The sequence below is a fragment of the Gymnoscopelus braueri genome (assembly GCF_963280865.1).
Source record: "Gymnoscopelus braueri genome assembly, chromosome: 13".
In the NCBI taxonomy this organism is placed as follows: domain Eukaryota; kingdom Metazoa; phylum Chordata; class Actinopteri; order Myctophiformes; family Myctophidae; genus Gymnoscopelus; species Gymnoscopelus braueri.
This window is the reverse complement of record NC_137615.1, coordinates 37,154,407-37,175,063: the sequence shown is the minus strand read 5'-3', so window position 1 is coordinate 37,175,063 and position 20,657 is coordinate 37,154,407. Positions and strand designations below refer to the sequence as shown.

General features: G+C 42.3%; 1 protein-coding gene across 2 annotated transcripts; it reads left to right on the top strand.

The window, feature by feature from the left end:
* The first annotated feature begins 808 nt into the window (after window positions 1–808).
* hook2 (hook microtubule-tethering protein 2) lies at window positions 809–20,170 on the top strand. 2 transcript variants are annotated; one of them, XM_080448022.1, is made up of 22 exons: window positions 809–984; window positions 2,854–2,936; window positions 3,653–3,725; window positions 4,313–4,363; window positions 4,507–4,639; window positions 5,318–5,385; window positions 5,644–5,709; window positions 5,914–5,994; window positions 7,321–7,484; window positions 8,090–8,230; window positions 10,192–10,393; window positions 12,080–12,190; window positions 12,639–12,726; window positions 12,872–12,938; window positions 13,545–13,682; window positions 14,362–14,449; window positions 15,315–15,349; window positions 15,442–15,524; window positions 16,169–16,272; window positions 16,956–17,063; window positions 17,545–17,616; window positions 17,825–20,170. In XM_080448022.1, exons 1-22 carry the CDS (start codon window positions 940–942, stop codon window positions 17,951–17,953), a joined length of 2,130 nt encoding a protein of 709 aa, XP_080304148.1. In that variant the 5' UTR covers window positions 809–939; the 3' UTR covers window positions 17,954–20,170. The 2 variants fall into 2 exon arrangements, with proteins under 2 accessions (XP_080304148.1, XP_080304149.1); XM_080448023.1 differs by lacking the exon at window positions 5,914–5,994.
* Window positions 20,171–20,657: the final 487 nt, after the last annotated feature.

The following is a 20,657-nucleotide window of genomic DNA, read 5'->3' as shown; positions in this document are numbered from 1 at the left end:
AATGTGAACTATCCATGCCAAAACAAAAACACATGTGAATCACTAGGCTGCTCCTACAGTCCTGCCATTAAAAAGGGAAGATAAAAAGTAAGTCTTCCATTTGTAGATTTTCTGAGCCATTCCTTTTTTTCTGTATTTCTGTATTTACAAATGTAAGTGTCATTTATGTCTTTTAGTCTCACTATATTTAGTTGTACACAACATGAACAATAGAGTTCAACAAGTCTTCTTACCCAGCATTGTATTCTTCACTTAGTCTTCATTAGATTATTCAGCCTGCCGAAAGTATGTTTTCCATCTCCACGTTTCTCGATGTCCTTTCCTTCAAAAACGTTTTCATCATGTTGTTCGTCTTTGTACTGAAGAGGACATGGATGACCAGAAAAGTAGCAGAGCGACTTGTGTCCAGTGGTGTAGAGTAACTAAATACATTTACTCAAGTACTGTACTTAAGTAACATTTTGAGGTACTTTTACTTTACTAAAGTATTTCCAATTTTCAATACTTTTACTTCTACTCCACTACATCTCAGAGGCAAATATTGTACTTTTACTCCACTACAATTATTTGAAAACTTTAGTTACATAGTTACTTTGTAGATTTTGATTATTATTACAAAACATACGTCAACCAATTCAGCCCTATTTAAACTTTGGCTGAGTATATTTCTGCATTGCAGTATTGATTAGGTTAAATAATTTGACTACTTTTTCCACCACTGCTACTTGTGTCCCAACTAAATCCGTTGCCATGGCAACGCTCTACGGAAACTCGCACGGGGACAGTTCAAAAAAGCAAACTCAAAGACCAAACATTACAGGAGGCGGCCATAGTCCAGTCTGACGTGGAAAGTCGAGGCTCATAATACAATAACTAACAAAATAGTGTCCAAAAGGCTTGAGAAAAGGCTAACCGCTGGTTATCAGCGGACACAACAAGATGAGTTTGGACAAAGCAGAGCTCTGCGACTCACTGCTAAACTGGGTAAGTTTGACGTGGCTATAGCTAGCAAACAGTGTTGCCATGTCCGCTTATTATAAGCGACTTTGGGCTTATTTTTTTGTAAAGTTGCTTATTTATGATTCTGACGTTTTCAATCTACGAGAGTTGTAGGGTTCACGCCCCATGGAGACCTGGACTTTCTGCACTATGCCCCGCAAAGTACTCCAAACGTGTACAAATTGAAAATAAAGGTGCTTACCTCAAAGCCCCAAATGTTAACTACTTCTACGGGGTAGTAGTTTAATGTAATAATCCATATATTTCAATAAAGAAGTGTTTTAATGCCGTCTGTGGCCGATTCTGTCGGAAGTTCCCAATGGGCGGTAGTGACGGGAAGTGAGGGGGCGCATCCGGTGAAACCCGGAATTACACTAAATGTAAACAGGAAGTAATCGAGGGTGAAAAAATGGCGTTCGGCCACAGACGGCATTAAAACACTTATTTGTTGAAAGATATGGATTATTACATTAAACTACTACCCCGTAGAAGTAGTTAACATTTGGAGCTTTGAGGTAAGCACCTTTATTTTCAATTTGTACACGTTTGGAGTACTTTGCGGGGCATAGTGCAGAAAGTCCAGGTCTCCATGGGGCGTGAACCCTACAACTCTCGTAGATTGAAAACGTCAGAATCATAAATACGTCTACGAGAGTTGTATACTACAGCTATTTAAAACCAGTGGTTCTCAAACATGTTCATGGCAAGCACCCATATTAATATGTATTTAATACACAGATCGATACCCCCCCATCTGAAAAAAATGCCAAATGACTTTTTGTACTTCAAGATTATTTTCCCCCTTTTTGTTTTGAGATTGGCAGATCTACAAGCTCCCAACGCGTCGCATCACGACACGTTGTGAGCGTGTAGATCTGCTATTTTCATAGACCTGGTTGCTTGTTGCTCTCGCAGAATCTGGCAACACTGCTAGCGAAGCTAGCTGGCTAATAGTGACTGCAGATGTCAGCAGAGATGGTGGAGAAATACCATCAAATGATGTGTTAAAGTGCATTACATGACTTAGAATATTGAATATACACCTGTAACTTTGACCAGTTGCGTGTAAAATCGACTGTCATAAGCCAGGGTGTGTGTTAGTTGGCCAACAGTGCATGAAGTTTGCTTTTCTTCAGTTTGTTTTTCTTATCTCTGGACACAAAATTGCCGCAATATCAGTACATTTGTAAGCATACAGACACAACACCGTTCAGTTCAAGTGGAGTGACTAATTTATAATGTAATATTATGACTTATTATGCGATAGTTTGCCCAACATACCTCGAGTTCAGACCAAATCCACCTGTTTGCAGTGAGCACTGAATACATGACCTAACTCTTAAACACAGTCTCTACTTTTAAACTGTGGACGTTCAATGCGTATTATTATGCACACTTTGCAGACGTACTAGTATTATTGCAGCATCTGAAAAACACTGGCCATCTAATAATATGCCATCATATAAAAGCATTATCCAGCTTTGACTGCTTAGAAACTGTTGTTTAGTCATTAAGGAGATTGGAAGAGATTTTGTCCAAAGCCCTTCAATTGACTCATGTTAACTTCTGACCTTAGGATTAGGTGCTTTCTCTACCACAGGCGTCTAATCACCTTTTGATTAAAGCTCTTGTTTTGAACTTTTAACCTTTTTTTTATGTAAGACTAATTCCTATTTAAGACAGCTGTGCTCTGAGGGACTATAGTACTTGGTGGCTGCATATGAACACTAGGTAGCTATCTGTCCTGACTCCTGGGTTGCAGTGTACAACTAAACTAATGTGTCATATACTGTATATAGGCCTAATGGGGTTAAAATCTCGTATTCCTTTTATCTACATTCTCCATTTCTCCAGCTGCAAACGTTCCATGTGCCTTCCTGTACCAGCAAGAATGATCTAACCAGTGGAGTGGCTGTTGCACATGTTCTACACAGAATGTAAGGGAACAATTTATGCCTGTTAAAAAGTTCATTATTGTATCATTGTGTTGGTGCTTGTATTGTCCAGAGCAAAGTCAAAACACAGGCTTACAATGAACAGTTACCATACCAAGTATGTTTGCTGTAAGTTGGTTATCTATGGGATTTAGAAGTTTGAATTATCTATGGGAAACAAAAATCAGGAAAGATTTTAAAATTGATTCATGAAGGATTTGTGCACTTTGCATTTATAGTCCTCACATTTGAATGGATTGGCCTACTACTGTACTTAAAGCCTAGCCCCCGCTATAGGTGAATTTGTGCAAATGGGTACCATGTTATGCAAATATCCATGTCCATATCCAAGCCTCGATGACCTTTATACTTTGTGTTGGCGTTTTCTTTCTTTTTTTCACTCTCAGTACACATATATGAATGAGAATTGACCCAGCTGGTTTTGAAGGAAACAAAATGTTCCTTTTATCTGAAGGTCAGTTTAGTTTGGAGTACAGCGCTCTTCACGTTTGAGTGCGTTCACACCAATCATTATTCCCATGTGTGCCATATGAGAAAGATGATAATGATGACCTGTCCTAAAGAAATGCCACTGGGCTCAGTGGAATGGAAGCAAACTGCTGTATCTATCACCCTGTAGCCCCCTGTGAGTCCTATATCTACTGTAGATGTCCAGAGATCCTCTTCATCAATGCTGTTTCCTGTGCTCTCATTAACAGAGACCCCTCTTGGTTTAATAAGACATGGCTGGGAATGATCAAGGAGGAGAGCGGGGCCAACTGGCGCCTCAAGGTAATTTGTGAAACGGTAGGATAGGATATAACGGAGTAGTCACTACGGCAACCTGGAGTGACCATGTATCACAGCAAATAACTTTTTTTTGTCCAGTTAGACAATAAAGTTAAACTTTATTGTCATGCAATGAAATACTTAATGCAATGAAATGCTCTCTCTGCCTTAACACAAAGGACACGCCATCCTGAAACCAACACAAAAATACTACAGATATACATAGATTGTGTACATAATGCACTCGTACTCAACATTATATACACAGTATACAGTACACAATAACATTACGTATTCTACTGCAACAATGTGCAGACTAGACTGAGATGGGTTGTGTGTGATTTGATGCTCCGGTAGAATTTGTTTAGATGGAGCTCTGGTGTCCCTATTTTGGGCAAATGTTCAAAAGATTACAAAAAAATTTATATATATTTTGTAATTCTGTTATAATGGCAAATCTACAATCTCTGAGCTTGTAGAATAGATGATTCTCTTTGCTTCTCTTTGTAGTATGACAAAGTCTATAGAACTGTAATTTATGTTTTTAAGTGGTGAAAATGTTATGTACTAATGGACATGACTAATTTCAGGTCAGCAACTTGAAGAAGATTCTTCAGAGCATGCTGGAGTATTACCATGATGTAAGAGGATTAGAATATCTCATATTTCTACTGTTGGAATTTCCCTCAACCCCCTATTCCTTTCCATTGTACTGACTGCTTTTAATCTAGTCCCGGCACCCAGTGTCCTAATGTCTTCCCTCTCTTCCTCTTGTCACTGATAGGTGCTCGGTCACCAGGTATCGGATGCGCACCTACCAGACGTGAACCTGATTGGCGAGATGGGAGATGTAACGGAGCTGGGAAAACTGGTACAGCTGGTGCTGGGCTGCGCTGTCAGCTGTGAAAAGAAGCAAGGTGCTTAGACGGCCTGTCAGGTCCTTAAAGCAGTGGTTCTCAAACATTTTCATGTCAAGGTGTCAGGACCCCCAAATAGATATGTATTTACCCCCATCTGATTAGATTTGCTAGGGACCCCCATAAGAGAAGATTTGTGTTGTTAGAAATGTTCTAAATTATTCCAAATTTTTCACAATTCTTCTCAGGATTTGTCTGAAATAGCCGTACAAAACACGTTCAACGAGGTTAAACAGATTTTGATTAACAACAGCGTCACATTTATTTTTCTGAGGATATAATGGGACATGGACAGAGACTTTAAATTCCTTAAAGTCTGTCCGGCAAGAGGCAGCCACCCGTGTGATTTAAGATGGGGGATTACTGCCCGACCTCCTTCAAAATCATATGACTTGTGGGGAAGTTTCATACTGGAACTGAAAAAGCCCAGTTATCGTGGTCAACAAAATACACACTGCTAATCAAGAATAGAGCCCTGTTTATTGATTACATGGATTTTTACAATCTTATATGAATTTTGTATGGATAATGTGAAGAAAGTATATTCAGACACAGTAAAAAGGGGTTGTTCAACAAGCGGTTTATTTGGAAAAGGAAGCCTCACTGGTGGATCTCTTTCTATTAAATGTGGGTTTGGCTGTGTCCTAACCTCTCTCTATTGTCCTCTATTCCACACAGAGCAAATCCAGCAGATAATGACTCTGGAGCAATCCGTCCAGCACGTCGTCATGACAGCAATTCAGGAGGTGAGCGAGCCTCTTTCCATTATACTCTCTCTCTCTCTCTGTCACACTTTTAGTCACAGTTAATTCATATGAAAATAAATCCTATCCTATAAGCACAGGGCCAAGTCCTTGTGTCTCCGCTCTCTGTGTCTAGCAAACAATATTCTTCAGTGCTTATGCTCATAAACATGCAATAGATCACCTATTGTCTGACAGTAACACTGATCGTGTGATCCTGTTTGAACCTGCTGTTTTCGTGTGTGTGTGTTACCATTACAGCTCTTATCCAAAGAGCCTTCATCCGAACCAGGAAGTCCGGAGACCTACGGGGACTTCGACTACCAGGTGAAACCTGCTCTCTTTTTCCACCCAGTAATTTTTCTCAACACATACTGTTACACTTTTGCAGCCCTCCGGTGTACACCGCTCGGCATATCACTTACGCCTGTCTTTTGTTGTTCTCCGTCTCTTCCTTTCACTCCTGTTCACTCCCTCCTTGCTATGCTTACTGTGATAACTCCACTGTCTCTCGTCATGTCACTTCTGCAGTCCAGGAAATATTACTTTCTGAGTGAGGAGGCTGGCGAAAAGGAGGACATGAGCCAGCGCTGTCGAGACCTTGAGCATCAGGTGAGCACGGGCAATGTCAAACATGCTTTGGGAATAATGATGACATCAGCCACTCGGCAGTCCACAGTACTTCAAATAGTTTTAGAGGCCTAGTTTTGCTGTAGTGTGTCTCTCTGCATGCTAGTTAATGTGTGTGTGTGCCTGCAGGACTGTGCTCTGGCCCATATTGCTTAGCTTTGCTGAGATGGGTTTGTTTTGCTATGACAGTGTGTTGTGTAAACCGTGCTTATTTTTGTGCCCCCGACTGATAAGGGATGTTATTGATAGTTTTCTAACATCATGATGACATTGAACTGACTCACTTCTCTTGGGAGCATGGGGTCACATGAGTCACTAATAAATAAACATCAATATTGCTCTCAACCCACCTATTTGTTCTTTCACTTGGAGCACATTTTAAAAATGAGCAATTTGTTGTTTTTGTAATGCGATTAACTTGGACTGGTCCTAAAGCATGCAATCTGTCCTTAAAGTTCAGTGAAGGGTATTGCTGTACTCAAACAGGAGAGATGGCCTGCTGGTAAGTATATACTCACCTTTTTGTAATCTGAATGACAGCTTGCCTAACTGCAACCTCACATGTGACCGCAACATGTATTGAAGCCCATCCGCAATCACAGAGCTCACTCAACATCCTCTGTCCAGCTAAATCTCTCCGCCTCAGTCAGTTCAGCCTACCTACATCATCCACCCACATTCATAATGGAATGTTCTACACCCTTGTAACTTTAACCAGTGTCATCGGGGGGTACTAAATGGACCTTCAGTACAGTGTGTGTGTTCCTCCCATCTATGCTGCAATGGCATCGTCCTGACCTCAGGGGAATGCTAACAACTGCACCATTGACAACGTTCCATCTGCCTGAGACCACAGCATACCAGCTGACTAACCGGCCTTTGACAATTTGCGCATGTGAACTGGCAAAAAACATCTGATGCATGTACTTTCTGAATGCGTCTTATGTACAAAGTGATAAATTTGTCGCTGTAAGTTTCTCTCTCTCTTCTCTTGTGAACGTAACCTGTCAGTTTGCTGTTCAGCATTTTCTGTAGGACGCGTGAGGTTTCTTTTTGCCTGACCAAGTTCAGTGTTGAAATGTGCGAGCCTCTTTGTCAAGATACGGCACTTAATTCTTTTCCAACCTCGAGGATCTGTTTGTTCTTCATCTGCACCTTGCCCCGTCTTTCTTTTAGTTTTGTGCCACTCTGTGCGTTTGCCGTCTCCTAGCTGCTAAACCTGTCCCCACCCCTCACCACTTGCTTTACACCTCTCTCACCCAGTCTAACTCTCCTCTTCTGTGGCTTCTCGTCTTCTTATCTGCTCAGTTGTCACTAGCCCTGGAGGAGAGGTCATCCCTGCAGGTCGAGACACGCTCGCTGAAGGAGAGACTCAGTCGCTCGGACTCCCTGGACGGCACCACTGCCATCACGGGCAAGAAGCTCCTGCTGCTTCAGAGCCAGATGGAGCAACTTCAGGAGGAGAATTACAGGTCATTAATAGACTTTTTAGGCCGAGACGTACAGTACTCACAGGGGGCCTGAGACTGTGTAATGTACATTGGGAAATACGTGAGGCAAGATACAAATGTAGATAAAGTGTGGGTAAATGCTAGAGGATATGGATATGCACACTTTCTATGACACTGCAATGACATGCAGACACAGTTTACATTGACTTGACATAGTTTTGTTTCACTGTAAGCAAGTCTGGCATATAAGAAGTTCACATGATGTAAACTGAATGTAGTCATCTAATAACTTGTATCTTACAGTGGACCTACTGTAAGGTTACATAATCTGTTGCTTCATAAAGGGTTCTCACAGGCATAGAAAAGTCAGTCAAATTGGAAATGCATTTTACTGGCCCTGGAACAGTTGTGGGAAGTTATAATTTTGAAAGTAAGCTTTTGAAAGTCATAAAAAAATGTAATGCACACAGAATCATGGGTGTGAAGTTCATGCCGCACATTAACTAGTGTTGCAGTACAATGCATATTTTCAGTGCTAGCTCTCAGAAAATTTGTTTCTTCTGGTCTTGGAAATTAAGTTAGTTATTTAGAAGTCATTGCAATGCATTGACGGGGTGTTTCCTCAGACTGGAGACCAACCGGGATGATGTGCGGGTACGAGGGGACATTCTGGAGCGTGAGGTGTCTGAGCTGCGCCACCGTAACGAAGAGCTAACCAGCCTTGCTCAGGAAGCCCAGACCCTCAAAGACGAAATGGACATCCTCAGGTGAGTCCAACCCAAGACAGAAATAGCAAGACTTGCCATCTCTGGTTTACTTCCCGTATCTGCGTATCTGAGTAGGCGGCCGCCTTTTTTAGGAGACCGGAAGCGGGTATTAATCCCAATTCAGTGAACGTGAACACCGCTTCTGAACCATTCTTCACTGAACTAAATATTGGACCCGATCGTTACAAGCTACACAATCTTCCCAAGATTTTTATACTAAAATGACCTTTTTCAGAGAGACGAATCGGGAGAAAATCAACTTTATTATCAACCTTTCTCTGTTCGAGTAACACACTCTCGTGGGATCTAGCACCAGTAAACACAGGACGTTCGCGAGATTTTCTGTCAGACGCTGGAGCCCACGTCATGATGCCCACTTAGGAGACCATTTGTAGAATTTGTGTACCATTTCGCGTCTATTGGCTACAATTGGGATGGCGGATCTTCATAAATTAACCATCTTTGGTCCAACTGACCATATTCCCACAGCGGCCATTTTGCTCTTGCATCATACTCGGCGGTCGGGGTTCGCACACAGCCTCTCATATTGAGAATAGTGATCTAGTATGGTGATCTCAATTACTTTTGCGCACAGATTTAATGCCTGGCAAAAACACAATACTTGTGTACTGTATCCTTTTATACATTAGACAAAAGTCTCAGCTTCCGTCCGCATTCATTTCCCCTCGCCACTAATTTCATTGTTTCGGACTAAACACAACAGCAACATATCACATGTCACTACAAGAGAAACCACGTCACTACAAGAGAAACCACAACACGCGTGATTAATTTACGGGTGGCATAGGCTACTTTTCATTGCTCACTACACATGTGCCTCCTCGGAGCATAATTAATTGCGCCCAGCACAAACTGACCACATTACGGGGACACCCTTTCGTTCCCTTTAGCGTGGGCACCGCCGAGCGAAACCGAAGCACCCCGAGCCAACACGACGCGGCCGCCATTGAAATCTCTCCAGCTCCACAACAACAACAGACGCGAGCCCTTCGCTTCAACCCCCGCTCTTGCTTACCTTTTTGTTTGCTCATGTCTCTATCCCACCACACTCACGCTAATACGTCCTTCATTTTTGTGGCATGCACACCCCAAACAATACATTATTAGTTACCCGCGGCAGCGCCTACGCGCCTCTAACAGTCACCCGAACTCGCCAGTCAGTCAGGATACCAGGTTGGAGAAAAACAAGCGCCAGAAACAAGCAAGCAGGTTTATGAAAAAACAAAAGCCACAGGGAGCAAGACGGTGGATCTATATGGGGTCTTAAGGGGTCCGCAATGTTTCGCGCGGCTCCCAAGACTCCCAGGGGTTCCGCGAGGGGTTCCGCGGACGCCCAGGGGGGCCCCCATGTGTGTATATATATATATATATATATATTTTTCCTCTTTTTTTTTAAAAAATTAGTTAATACATACAGAGAGAGGGACACGGAGGGACCAACAAGCACAAAGCCCCGCACAGCGGATAGGGGGAAGGGGCCCCTCTAGTATGATACGTTTCTGAGTGCACAACCTCGTCAGAAATATCATAAGGCTCAGTTATTGCTTTTATAATGATAATGAATGTTAATGGTTAATTCAACGCCTTAATCAATAATAGCGGATCAGCATTCTTGCTCCAACACACTTGTATAAATGGCATCCCACAAGGGAATACTAGACTGCCATCATGCCTGTAGCAACAGCTGGGGATTTATCTGTATACTGTGTCAGCCCATATTTCTGACTTCTCACTGTGTACTGTACGTCACAATGATCCGTGTTGATACGTTGGATTTTGTGTATAGATATTGACTTACACCCAGCTTAGCTAATATTCATTGTTTAAGAAGAGGACAAATCCCAGAGGAGACGTTCTGTTTAACTACCAGTCAAATGCAACACCTCCCACGCTCTCGCTCTCTATCTCTGTCAATGTCTCTCCATGGTCTCTCCCTCCAGGCACTCGTCGGACCGGGTGAGCCGGCTGGAGGCGCTGGTGGAGACATACAAGCGCAAGCTGGAGGACCTGGGAGACCTACGCAGGCAAGTGCGCCTCCTGGAGGAGCGCAATACAGTGTTCATGCAGCGCACGTGTGAGCTGGAGGAGGAGCTACGCAGGGCAAACGCTGTGCGCAGCCAGCTGGACACCTACAAGAGACAGGTGGGCACTTTTGTACATGTTTTTGTTATATATGGACATGTGTATTATATCATTGTACTATATATTTCGATGCCACCACAGTGAAGCCAAAGGTGCATTTGTGGACATTATTACTTTTGCCAATGGAGTTAGATCTGGGTTATGTTTTCACCCCATTGTGTTTGGTTGTCTGTTCACAAAATAACTGAAGAATGGATGGGCAGATATTCATGAAACTTTGAGTGAGTAGGCTGCCCCGAATGGTGATTAAGTATTGAGTGTCAAAAGTCCGGAAACTTGGTGGGAATGATCAATAGGCTGCCCAGGAGAAATGTTCACTATTGGACTAAAAAGGTAAAGCTCACAATCAAGCTAAATTTGGGTAGATATCCATGAAAGTTGGGAGTGATCAATAGGCTGTCCCAAGAGATATTTAACTTTGTTAACGGTCAAGGTCAGAATTAAGGCCAAAGTACATAATCGCTCATCTCTGTGAATGATATATCTTGACAATTGGCAGATATACAGTATGCACTCCACTGTGCAATGCTTCTAGTAGTCTGTTTGTTCTTTTCTTGGCTGGAGGGAGGAACAGAGGGAAAGAAGGAGAATTATTGAAGTTATTGCAACCGGTCATTTACTGTATGAGTACTCTGAGAAAGGCAGTGAGACTCTTGTGCAGAGGTGTAAGAATCAACTTTGTCACACTATAGGTTTATATCTCTGCTGTCCAGCCCGAACCTGCTAACTCCAAAACGCTCATTGTTCAGGAAACGAAAAACAAAATATACGTTTTTTAGGAAATGAAGAAAACCTTATATTTTTAAAACAAAGCAATACTGCCTCATCAAAGTTGGTATAGTGACTTTATATATCGTCAGATACTTGCATGTGTCATTATATTATCACCACTTTACCCAAATCCATGTCCAAACAACAATAGCTCCACTTGCTGCTGAGGGAGAGGTTTCAAAAGGGTACAAATGTCCAAAAGCTAACAATGGATCTCCAAGCTCACAATGCATCACAACAACGTGTGAATTAATGCCCTGATGCTTCATGACACTTATATAGGCCAACAATATTAAACAGGACTTTAAATATTACAATAACTTTTGCAAAGAGGGGTTCACAGAATTGGAGATTCAGTAGAACTAGCGCGAGTCGCGACAGAAATGCTATCAACTCCTTTCTTCTTGTCACATTGCTCTCTTCATTAAACACTTCATAGATTTTAGAAATATAATTACTTGTTTTCATAACATTAGCGTCAGTGCTAAGTTTGATAAACAGGTACACTGCATAGTTTTAACAGACTACGGGGGGTTTTGTTTACGTGATACTCCTCCTCGTTCACTGCGCAGCGCGCTCTGTTCTGTGTTGTGAAAAGGCTGCAGCAAGTAGAGAGGGGGAGTTGTTTGTTTTTGACGGACAGTTTGAGGATCCAATGGAGTTGGGAGGTTTCGTCAGAGGCGCTTTTTAATACTTTTCATTGGTTCAAATGTTTAGATTTTTTACACAGACGTAAAGGGTGTTCAATAGCGTTGATTTATGGAAAAAAAAGGAAGCTGAAAATGGAGTTAGCTGGTTAGTCCCGGACACCGACGATATGTAAATAAAGAAGTGGGTGAAATTTAGCTATTTTTTCCCGACGCTAGGTATTTAGCAAGTTGTATTTATTTAATAAAAAATTGGCTTCACTCACAGGTACACGACCTTCATACCAAGCACTCTGCAGAGGCCATGAAAGCAGAGAAGTGGCAGTTTGAGTACAAGAATGTTCTCGACAAGCACAATGCTTTGTTAAAGGAGAAAGAGGTGAGTTGGTCAACTGTGTGATGACTCACTTGACGGGGAACGAGTAAGGGACGCTGAGAGTCACAAAATATCAAGCACTTAACAGCTACTTCATCAGTACTGGACATCTGCATGGATTTGAGTAGTCCAATATGTTAATGTCTTGTTTTTTTTTAAAATAGCATTTCTGACATTTTTGGAAAACGTTTTTATTTTGCCTATAATGATGTGCCCAAAATAAGGACCCCAGGTTGATATTGGTTAAAAAATGTTTTACCACAGGCCAGCATTTACTTATGACTACTATGTGAGAACCGCTACTGAAAGGGTCTAAGCAGAAGTACAGGAAGAGCCGCCCAAGGAAGTTGCGTTGATGCTGTGCAGAATAGATCTGTAAGATAGAAATGACACAGTAAGATAGAAATGTCAAAGCTGATGTAAGTGCGTCATGATGTGTTGTTTTTTCCAGCGTTTGATCTCAGAGAGGGAGACCCTTCGTGAGACCAATGATGAACTGAGGTGTGCACAGGTCCAACAGCAGTGTCTTGGTGAAGCAGGTCAGCCATTATGGACAGAAACAACCACATCAGTCACAGCTTTGAAGTGATTTTGCACATTGCTCGTCTCCTAACTGAACTTTGGCTTCTCAGTTCAGTCCCAACAGCAGCCATTCTGACAACTCGTCTGTTTTCCTCTCCGCAGGAAGCAAGTGTGATAACTCCGGTACTGCAGGAAATCTAGCGGCAGAGATGATGCCCACAGAGTTCAAGTACGTCTGCCTAGTAATTTTTCAGTGTGTATTCGTGCCTCTACGTGTACAAACAGCATGGTGGCATTAGGCATGACCAACGAGATTTCTCCATCCGTTGCCTATAATAGAAACAAGATGTCGAAATCACTCACCCACTCCTGGCCTATATATTCATTTATTCTGTAGTCTGTGTGACAAATTGCTTCGATGTGACGGCACTGGCACTGCAGATTATTTTTAGAACGAGAATGCGCAATTGGCTCCGAAAATAGAGACAAATGGCACTGCTATGTTTTTGGCCCCGGAGAAGGGGGGTGGGGCTCAGCTCAACACAACGCAGACCTATTGCCTTTTGGCCATCCAACCTCAACCTCCCACTCCTCCTGGTTCCTTTTCTCATGCGTTGTACCTGATTTATACTTGCTCGCCGGTGTCGTGTCAAAAATAGATCTACATGCCTACAATTTGACACGCTGTGGCTTGTAGATCTACTATGTTCAGTGCCAGAGTCATACGACAGAGCATAAATTAAGCATCAGTTTCTTGTGTTATTGTTTTTTCCCCCCAAATGTTTCCTCTCTCTTTCTTCCTCATCATCCGGTTTGTGCGTCTCTTCATCCACAGGGAGACGGTGGTGCGTCTGCAGAGTGAGAACAAGATGCTGTGCGTCCAGGAGGTGACCTACAGAGAGAGGCTGGCCCAGGCGCAGGTCCAGCTGGAGGAAGCCCAGCGGAACGAGAACGCACTGGAAACCCAGAACAGGTAGAGACGAGTGCAGCTGCTGCTGCTGGTTGTTAGGATGGGTACCGTTGTTTAATTATCATGTTGGGTGTTGTTGCTTTTTCTTTTTGTAGGTCAGCACATTGTCGTGTGGGCGCGAGAGCGCACGTGTCCCCGAACATTAAGACCTGGTTGTGGCTTGTTAATTTCTCACATTTGGCTGACGGTAGAAGTGCTCTAGCTTAAATGTCAGCTCACCCTCTGGACTGTGTGTGTATCTGTGTGTGGGCTGCAATGGGAGGACGTACAGCAGAAGGCCAGATTGTCCCTTGGTTTTGTGTGTGTTTACAGCACATGCCTGTGGGCATGTGGACATGTGGGTGGACTGTGTACGTGCATGCATGTTGCACACAAGCCCATGGTGTGGGAGGCATTTTGAGCAGCAGAAACAGGAGGAATGGAGAGATACTGTGAAATAGATGAACATTGCCCTGCAGCAGATGTACGAGGATTATATGACCTCTGCCTCAGTTTCCAACAGGATATCTTTCCATCTCTTCTATAATCCCTCTCTTTCACCCCCCCCCCCCATCTACCTTGCACATTATCTTTACTCGTCACAGTTTTCCCTGGCTCCCTTCTGTTTGTGTTTGTCTTTTATCCTCTACAACGTGTCTCTCACGTATGCACACATTCACACATGCCTTGTCTTGTCATCCAGGTTGAACCAGCAGCAGATGTCGGAGCTGCGAGTCCAGGTGGAGGAGCTCCAGAAGGCTCTTCAGGAGCAGGGCAGCAAGACGGAGGATGTGAGTGGAGGGAGGGATGAACCGGCTGACCTGAACCCCAAACCCAGTCCTTTAATCACTGGCCACAGTATTCTCTAAAATCAAGCTGGTAGAATATTGCTGGTAGCGATACTAGGAAAAAACTAAACTGACCTCGAGCCTGGTGATCAATGACCCCCACGTTGGTATCACCCATTAGACGATGCAACGCAAATCATGTTTAGGATCCTGTGCCTAATATTTGTTTGCACTCATGTCAGTGATGCACATGGATGCATGGTCTCCAAGTACTGTAGGTGACGTTGGTCAGAAATGTTCTGTGATGCTTTTGCAATCCTTGAAAATCAAAGGGTTACATCAACCCGTATTCACAGTTAATAACTGGTGCTTCTTCATACATATATTTGGTGCTTATAATAACCTAATACGAACCTGAGTAATGATTAATGAAAATCAATATATATGGAAAATATATACATTTCAGCTGGCACAGTAAATCCTGTTGCCACTGTATACATTGAACAGCAGGCCTTTTCGCTGAAAGCTCTTGGCCCTCAAGGATTGCAATGCAGCTCTCCTCCTACTCTGGGTGCTCTTGTGTGGGATATGTAACCCATGTTTGCTGTGGTGATTCATCGTTAACGCCTGCCCCTCTCTGTCTGTCTGTCTGTCTCTCCGCCTGCCCCCCCTCCCCATCGGCCGACTCTGCCAAAATCAGGTCATCGTAAGTACGGCCCACCCTCGGTGCACCTGGTCTATGATTTGACTCTTGACAGCTTGCGTTTTTGTAGTTGGTGCACGTGCATGCACTTGATTTCATTCCAGTACAGCATATGACCCACATTTTCATGTATTGGTAAATTATTTTCTTTGGTTTTTTTTTTAGTCATCCTTATTGAAGAAAAAGCTGGACGAGCACATGTAAGTACTGTACAGCCTGCTTATACCATCGGTTAAAAACAACTTGTATGATCCATGAGAAGCACAATGTTCTCCTTCTGTGGTCCTTCCAGGGAGAAGCTCCACGAGGCCCACTCCGACCTCCAGAAGAAGAGGGAGGTTATTGATGACCTGGAACCCAAAGTGGACGGCAACAGTAAGGAATCCCCAGAGCTGTCTCTGAGCAGCTTCTGTTCACATTTAACATCTCCATCCTCCTACTGCGTATGGTTTCATCCAAACACCCATATGTGTATGTTAGGAGATGAGCCAAAACCCTGAGACACATCTGTTCAGCTGTTGGTTGGTTAATGTTATCTTGTAGTTAACATAGGCTACGTTAGCTGTCATCAACCAGTTTGACTTTAACATTGGCTAACAATAGCTGGCTAACAATACTAGGTCAGGGATAAGAGACGTCTACAATTGTGCTCTGTCCTTTTTTCTCATCATAAACACTTATAGCAAACTTAAGCAAACACTTATAGCAAGGTATCACTCCTCTGTGGAGTGATACCCACATTGGAATGATCCAATGAGGGGAACAGAAGTTCAAACAGTTGAAACATTCACTGTTAATGTAGTCAGTTTGAAACCGACTACCAACTGTCATTGTGTCAATTCACCAAGGCAAATTTCTGCACAGCTTCTAATAGTCAAGTAGAATAAATTGATACTGATTTGTTGGTCACTTGTCGTCTGGTTTGTTGTCTTGTCTCCCCCCCCCCCCCCCCCCTCCCGACTCTCTCTTTCTTCCCCTCTCTCTCTCTCTGTCTGTCGCTCCTTCTCCTCTCCTCTCAGTGGCAAAGAAGATTGATGAGCTCCAGGAGATCTTGAGGAAGAAAGACGAGGACATGAAGCACATGGAGGGCCGTTACAAGCGCTACATGGAGAAGGCCAATACGGTGGGTCGTCCTGGACTAATCCTGTTTTTAGTTCCATGCAATTAAATGTTTGTTCCCAACCTACTCTTTCTGAAGGATCATCCAGTATTCAACGTTGACCAGTAGTACTAGTTTTATACAACATGGTGTACAATATTTAGATATCCATCCATGGCAGGTCTGACTAATACCTAGACTTAAAGGTAGGGTAAGTGATTTACTTTGGTTAAAACAAGTGTTAAATAGCTCTACATTCTGATAGTACTCATTGCTATAGAGTGTTTGTTCAGTAAAAGGAGTCTCTCATGTCTCTCCAGCTCTTTATTAAACAGAAAATGCATTTTCAGTGGTCTCTCCAGCTCTTTATTAAACAGAAAATGCATTTTCAGTGGTCTCTCCAGCTCTTTATTAAACAGAAAATGCATTTTCAGTGTCTCTCCAGATTGGCTTAAATGTTGTCACCTACCTGAAAAAGTACTTTATTCTGTTTACTAAAGAGCTGGAGATACCCCTGTGACCGAACAAACGCTCTGTAGCAATGATTACTATCAGAACTTTAACCTTTTAACAAAAAAAATTAAAATACCAAAAAATATCACTTACCCTACCTTAAGTCGAAGGATTTATACTCCCTTCAGTCAATTTAACAAGGATTAACGTTGTACTGTACGTCATTGAAGATGTTGTGTCTTTCCTCTGTACAGGTGATCAAAACTTTGGACCCCAAACAGCAGCCCCCTAAGCTGAGTCCTGACATTCAGGCCCTGAAGAACCAGCTGACGGAGAAAGAAAGGAGAATCCACCACTTAGAGGTACACTGTGCGTGTGTGTGTGTGTGTGTCTCTGTCTGTGTGTGTGTGTGTGTGTGTGTGTAAAGGAGTATTTTTTTTTTTCAAGCTCATCTCCAATTATTTACTGTATTAAGTGCGTACAAAAAGCACCAGCTATACTTTGTATTGCCCTGTATCACTGCTGGAACCTTCCCTGGACCAATATGCATACCCAGAATGATTCGCTCTAGCATATATATATATATATATATATACACACACACACACACACACACACATACACACTACTGTGGAACTTTGTAATGCCAGAATTGCAATCACGGGTTGAAAATGCAGCCACATATTTCATGACAAGCTTTCACCCCAACTGATACAGATTGGCAAAAATTTAAAAACGCCAGAGTGCTCCTTTTAAAAGGTTTGATTGGATTGTTTTAATGGTGATATTTTGCACGCTCCTTCATGCATGATATCCTGTTGGTTTGTGTGTGTGTTTATTCAGCATGACTATGAGAAGAGCAGGGCCAGACATGACCAAGAGGAGAAACTCATCATTAGTGCCTGGCACAACATGGTGAGTGTGTGTGTGTGTGTGTGTGTGTGTGTGTGTATATATATATATATTTATATATGGATGTTAAAGCGACACTAGCAAGACCATGTATATAATAAGCACGCTCTGCACTGGACGAGGTATCTTGCCAGTTGTTTTGACTCCTGCCTGCGCATCGCTGCGTTGCAGTATTCTGAACACGTCCGTCTCTCTCCACTCCTTGTTTCAGGGAATGGCCCTGCATCAGAAAGTGGCCGGGGAGCGTGTGACTTCCTCCAACCAGGCCATGTCCTTTCTGGCTCAGCAAAGACAGTCCACCAACACCAGGAGAGGTCTGACACGCCCCCAGCCCAGATAAGACTCCATAAACAGACGACGACTGGGTGAGAGTGTAAAGAAAAAGAATATGCTGGAAGGGAGAGTTTCTGTCCAACTCCCAATCACCTTGCCTTAATGCCTTTTTTTACACCAGAGGAAACCCTCAAATGTTTCCCACTTCTGCCCCCTACTGGCTCTCAACAATATGAGTTTTGTTTCCTCTGGGAGTCCCAGAGAACCAGAGGTACTACTGCTGTTTTATAAAACTCAAAGGTTTCCTTCTGAACTGAGAGGAAACGACTTTGTGGAAGGAACTGAAGAGTTTGTAAAGAAGATGATGTCTTTGTTCCATGTCCTCTCAAACGTCTGGACTTGTCACTTTTTTCTTTTTGTATATAGCTTTTTATGTCTTTTATGGTATAGAATGGTGTGACTCAGTGCTTGGGGTTCTCTGTTCCAATACTGCTTGCGTCTTTTTGCTGGAATTACAGAGAAACTGTAACATGTAACTGTGAGGAAATGAGCCTTGTGAAGATACACAGATGTACCCAATACCTCTCACATGCAGATGGAACAAAGACCCCTCAGTCCATAACAATCTCATTTTTCTTTTTTGAATCCATTTCTTTTGGAGTTTTTCCTTAAAGCTACTGTTTGGTTGTTTTTGGTTTCTCACTGGTTGATGTTTTGCTAATTGAAGAACCTTAAGAATATGGGAAGAAGATATAGATGAGATGTGAAGTGGCTTTAGTCTTGTTTCCGTTTGATTCACTTAAATCTCACCTTAATTTTCCACATTTATCATTTACACTGCATTCACCAAAGCACTTTACTGTACAAACAGTGGTTCTGTATCAGTGCCTCACAGAAAGACCTCAGAATATCCCCCTCAGTGATTACAACAACTCTGAAATAACAATTAGTACTCATAAAGAACGCAATTCTGTTTGGAAATGAGTTAAGTAAGCTTAAACTCCCCTCACCACATGAATTTATCTTTTCAGAGATATGGTGAGTCAAATAAACCAATATGGAAAATTGTGTCCATACAGGTACTGTATCACACCTAATTAATATTTCAATTCCATATACGCCGAGAGACTTTGCCAGCAATGTCTCTCATTGAAGTAATGATAAAATATCGGATGTCCCTATGAATTTAATACTTTTATTTATTTTATTCCTCCCAAAGATTAGAAACATTTTTTGTTTTTTTCCATAGTTGTGTGTAGGGCCTAATTGCACTCACCACTTTCTATGCTGTCTGATTTTAATGTATTTAAATATCTACATTACAATCTTTGTTGACGGGCAACAGCCTTCAGCTTGTTGTTCTCCATAATAACATGAATTCATTCTCAGCTCGACATTAAAACTGAAACTTCCCCCAGTGGAAGTCATTGGTGATACGTATATGAACCCAAGCAACGGCTGACTGCAGCTGCTCAGTTGAACTGGAGGAAAATGTTTCCTTTGCAATACACTGGATTAGACCTGGTGCTTGACTTGAGCTCTGGTGTCCTATTTTGGGCATGTCATTTATAGGAGAAATTACTAAAAGAGAGAATTGAAATATATTTCTGAAAATTGCCAATATGCAAGCTCACAACCTGTCGCATCGCAACATGTTCTGAGTTGTAGATCAGCTGTTTTCAGCTATTCACCAAACGACTACTAAATGTATGGGGCTTAAGTGGATAAAGCCAACAGGGTTTTGGTTTGTGATTGTTGGATTGGGAGTGAATCAAGTTTTTGCCTGATATCTAATTTGATTGTGTGATAGACAGCACCTTATGTACTATAGACACTACATGTAGCGTATTTTATGATTAATCAGCTGTCCCCTTCTCCAGATGTGCTATACTGTAGTAGTCTGTGATCTCTACTGTATTAGAACTGCTTTTTTGTGACTTGTACTTGACCCCCTGTGAATATGTATGTTGTGATCTGTACAAAACTGAAAAACTACAATGCATGTACACTTAATTGTTCCAGTCTGCTCTTGTTGTTTGTTTGAGAGTATAAGGTTATATTGTATTTTTAAGTCTTTATGTTTTCACTGTACTTATATTTGCATGGTTTTATGGGGTTTTGATGTTTGTTTCAAGGTTTGACGTCTTCATGGTTATGTAACATTATGGTCTTGTAGATTATGGCATACTTACATACAAAAAAGGGGTTTGGAACAAGTTGTAGATTTGTAGTCCTGACTTTTGTTGTCTTTTTTGCACTACAAATAAATGGGGACGTAAGCTAAGTCAGTGTCTGGTCTTATGTTTTCAGACTCGCATGATTAAAAGAAAATATCTGACTAACTTTATACCAATGAACTCTTTTGAACCCCTTTGCCTATATGTTCTGTAAAACGTATTTGCCAAGCCTTTAGGAGGACAAACACTCTTGTTTTAATGTTTGTTGTTGTCTCCGCCGGAGGCGGAGAGTATGTTTTCGCTTCGTCCCGCCGTGTGTTAGCTTGGCCCCTAGCCAAGCTAACATTGGTCAAGCTCCACGTGACAATATGTTGACACCAATGCTTTTGATTGGCTAGAGGGACGCATGACGAAATAAAATCCTATAAATAGGTGTCACTTCAAAAAGCCATTTATGTTTTTGAAGTGAGGTAAGACAGGATCAATCAGTCTTGATTGGAACAGTACCTTCCAGTACAAATCACCCGTCCGTGCGTGTGTGTGTCCCTCTGAGAACACCTAACATTGGTCAGTTTCACGTGACATCACAATATG

Coding starts and splice junctions, on each gene's coding strand:
- hook2 (XM_080448022.1), top strand. CDS start 940: ATGAGTTTGGACAAAGCAGAGCTCTGCGACTCACTGCTAAACTGG. Junction 12,939..13,544: donor ATGATGCCCACAGAGTTCAA/GTACGTCTGCCT, acceptor CTTCATCCACAG/GGAGACGGTGGTGCGTCTGC. Junction 17,064..17,544: donor GGAGAATCCACCACTTAGAG/GTACACTGTGCG, acceptor GTGTTTATTCAG/CATGACTATGAGAAGAGCAG.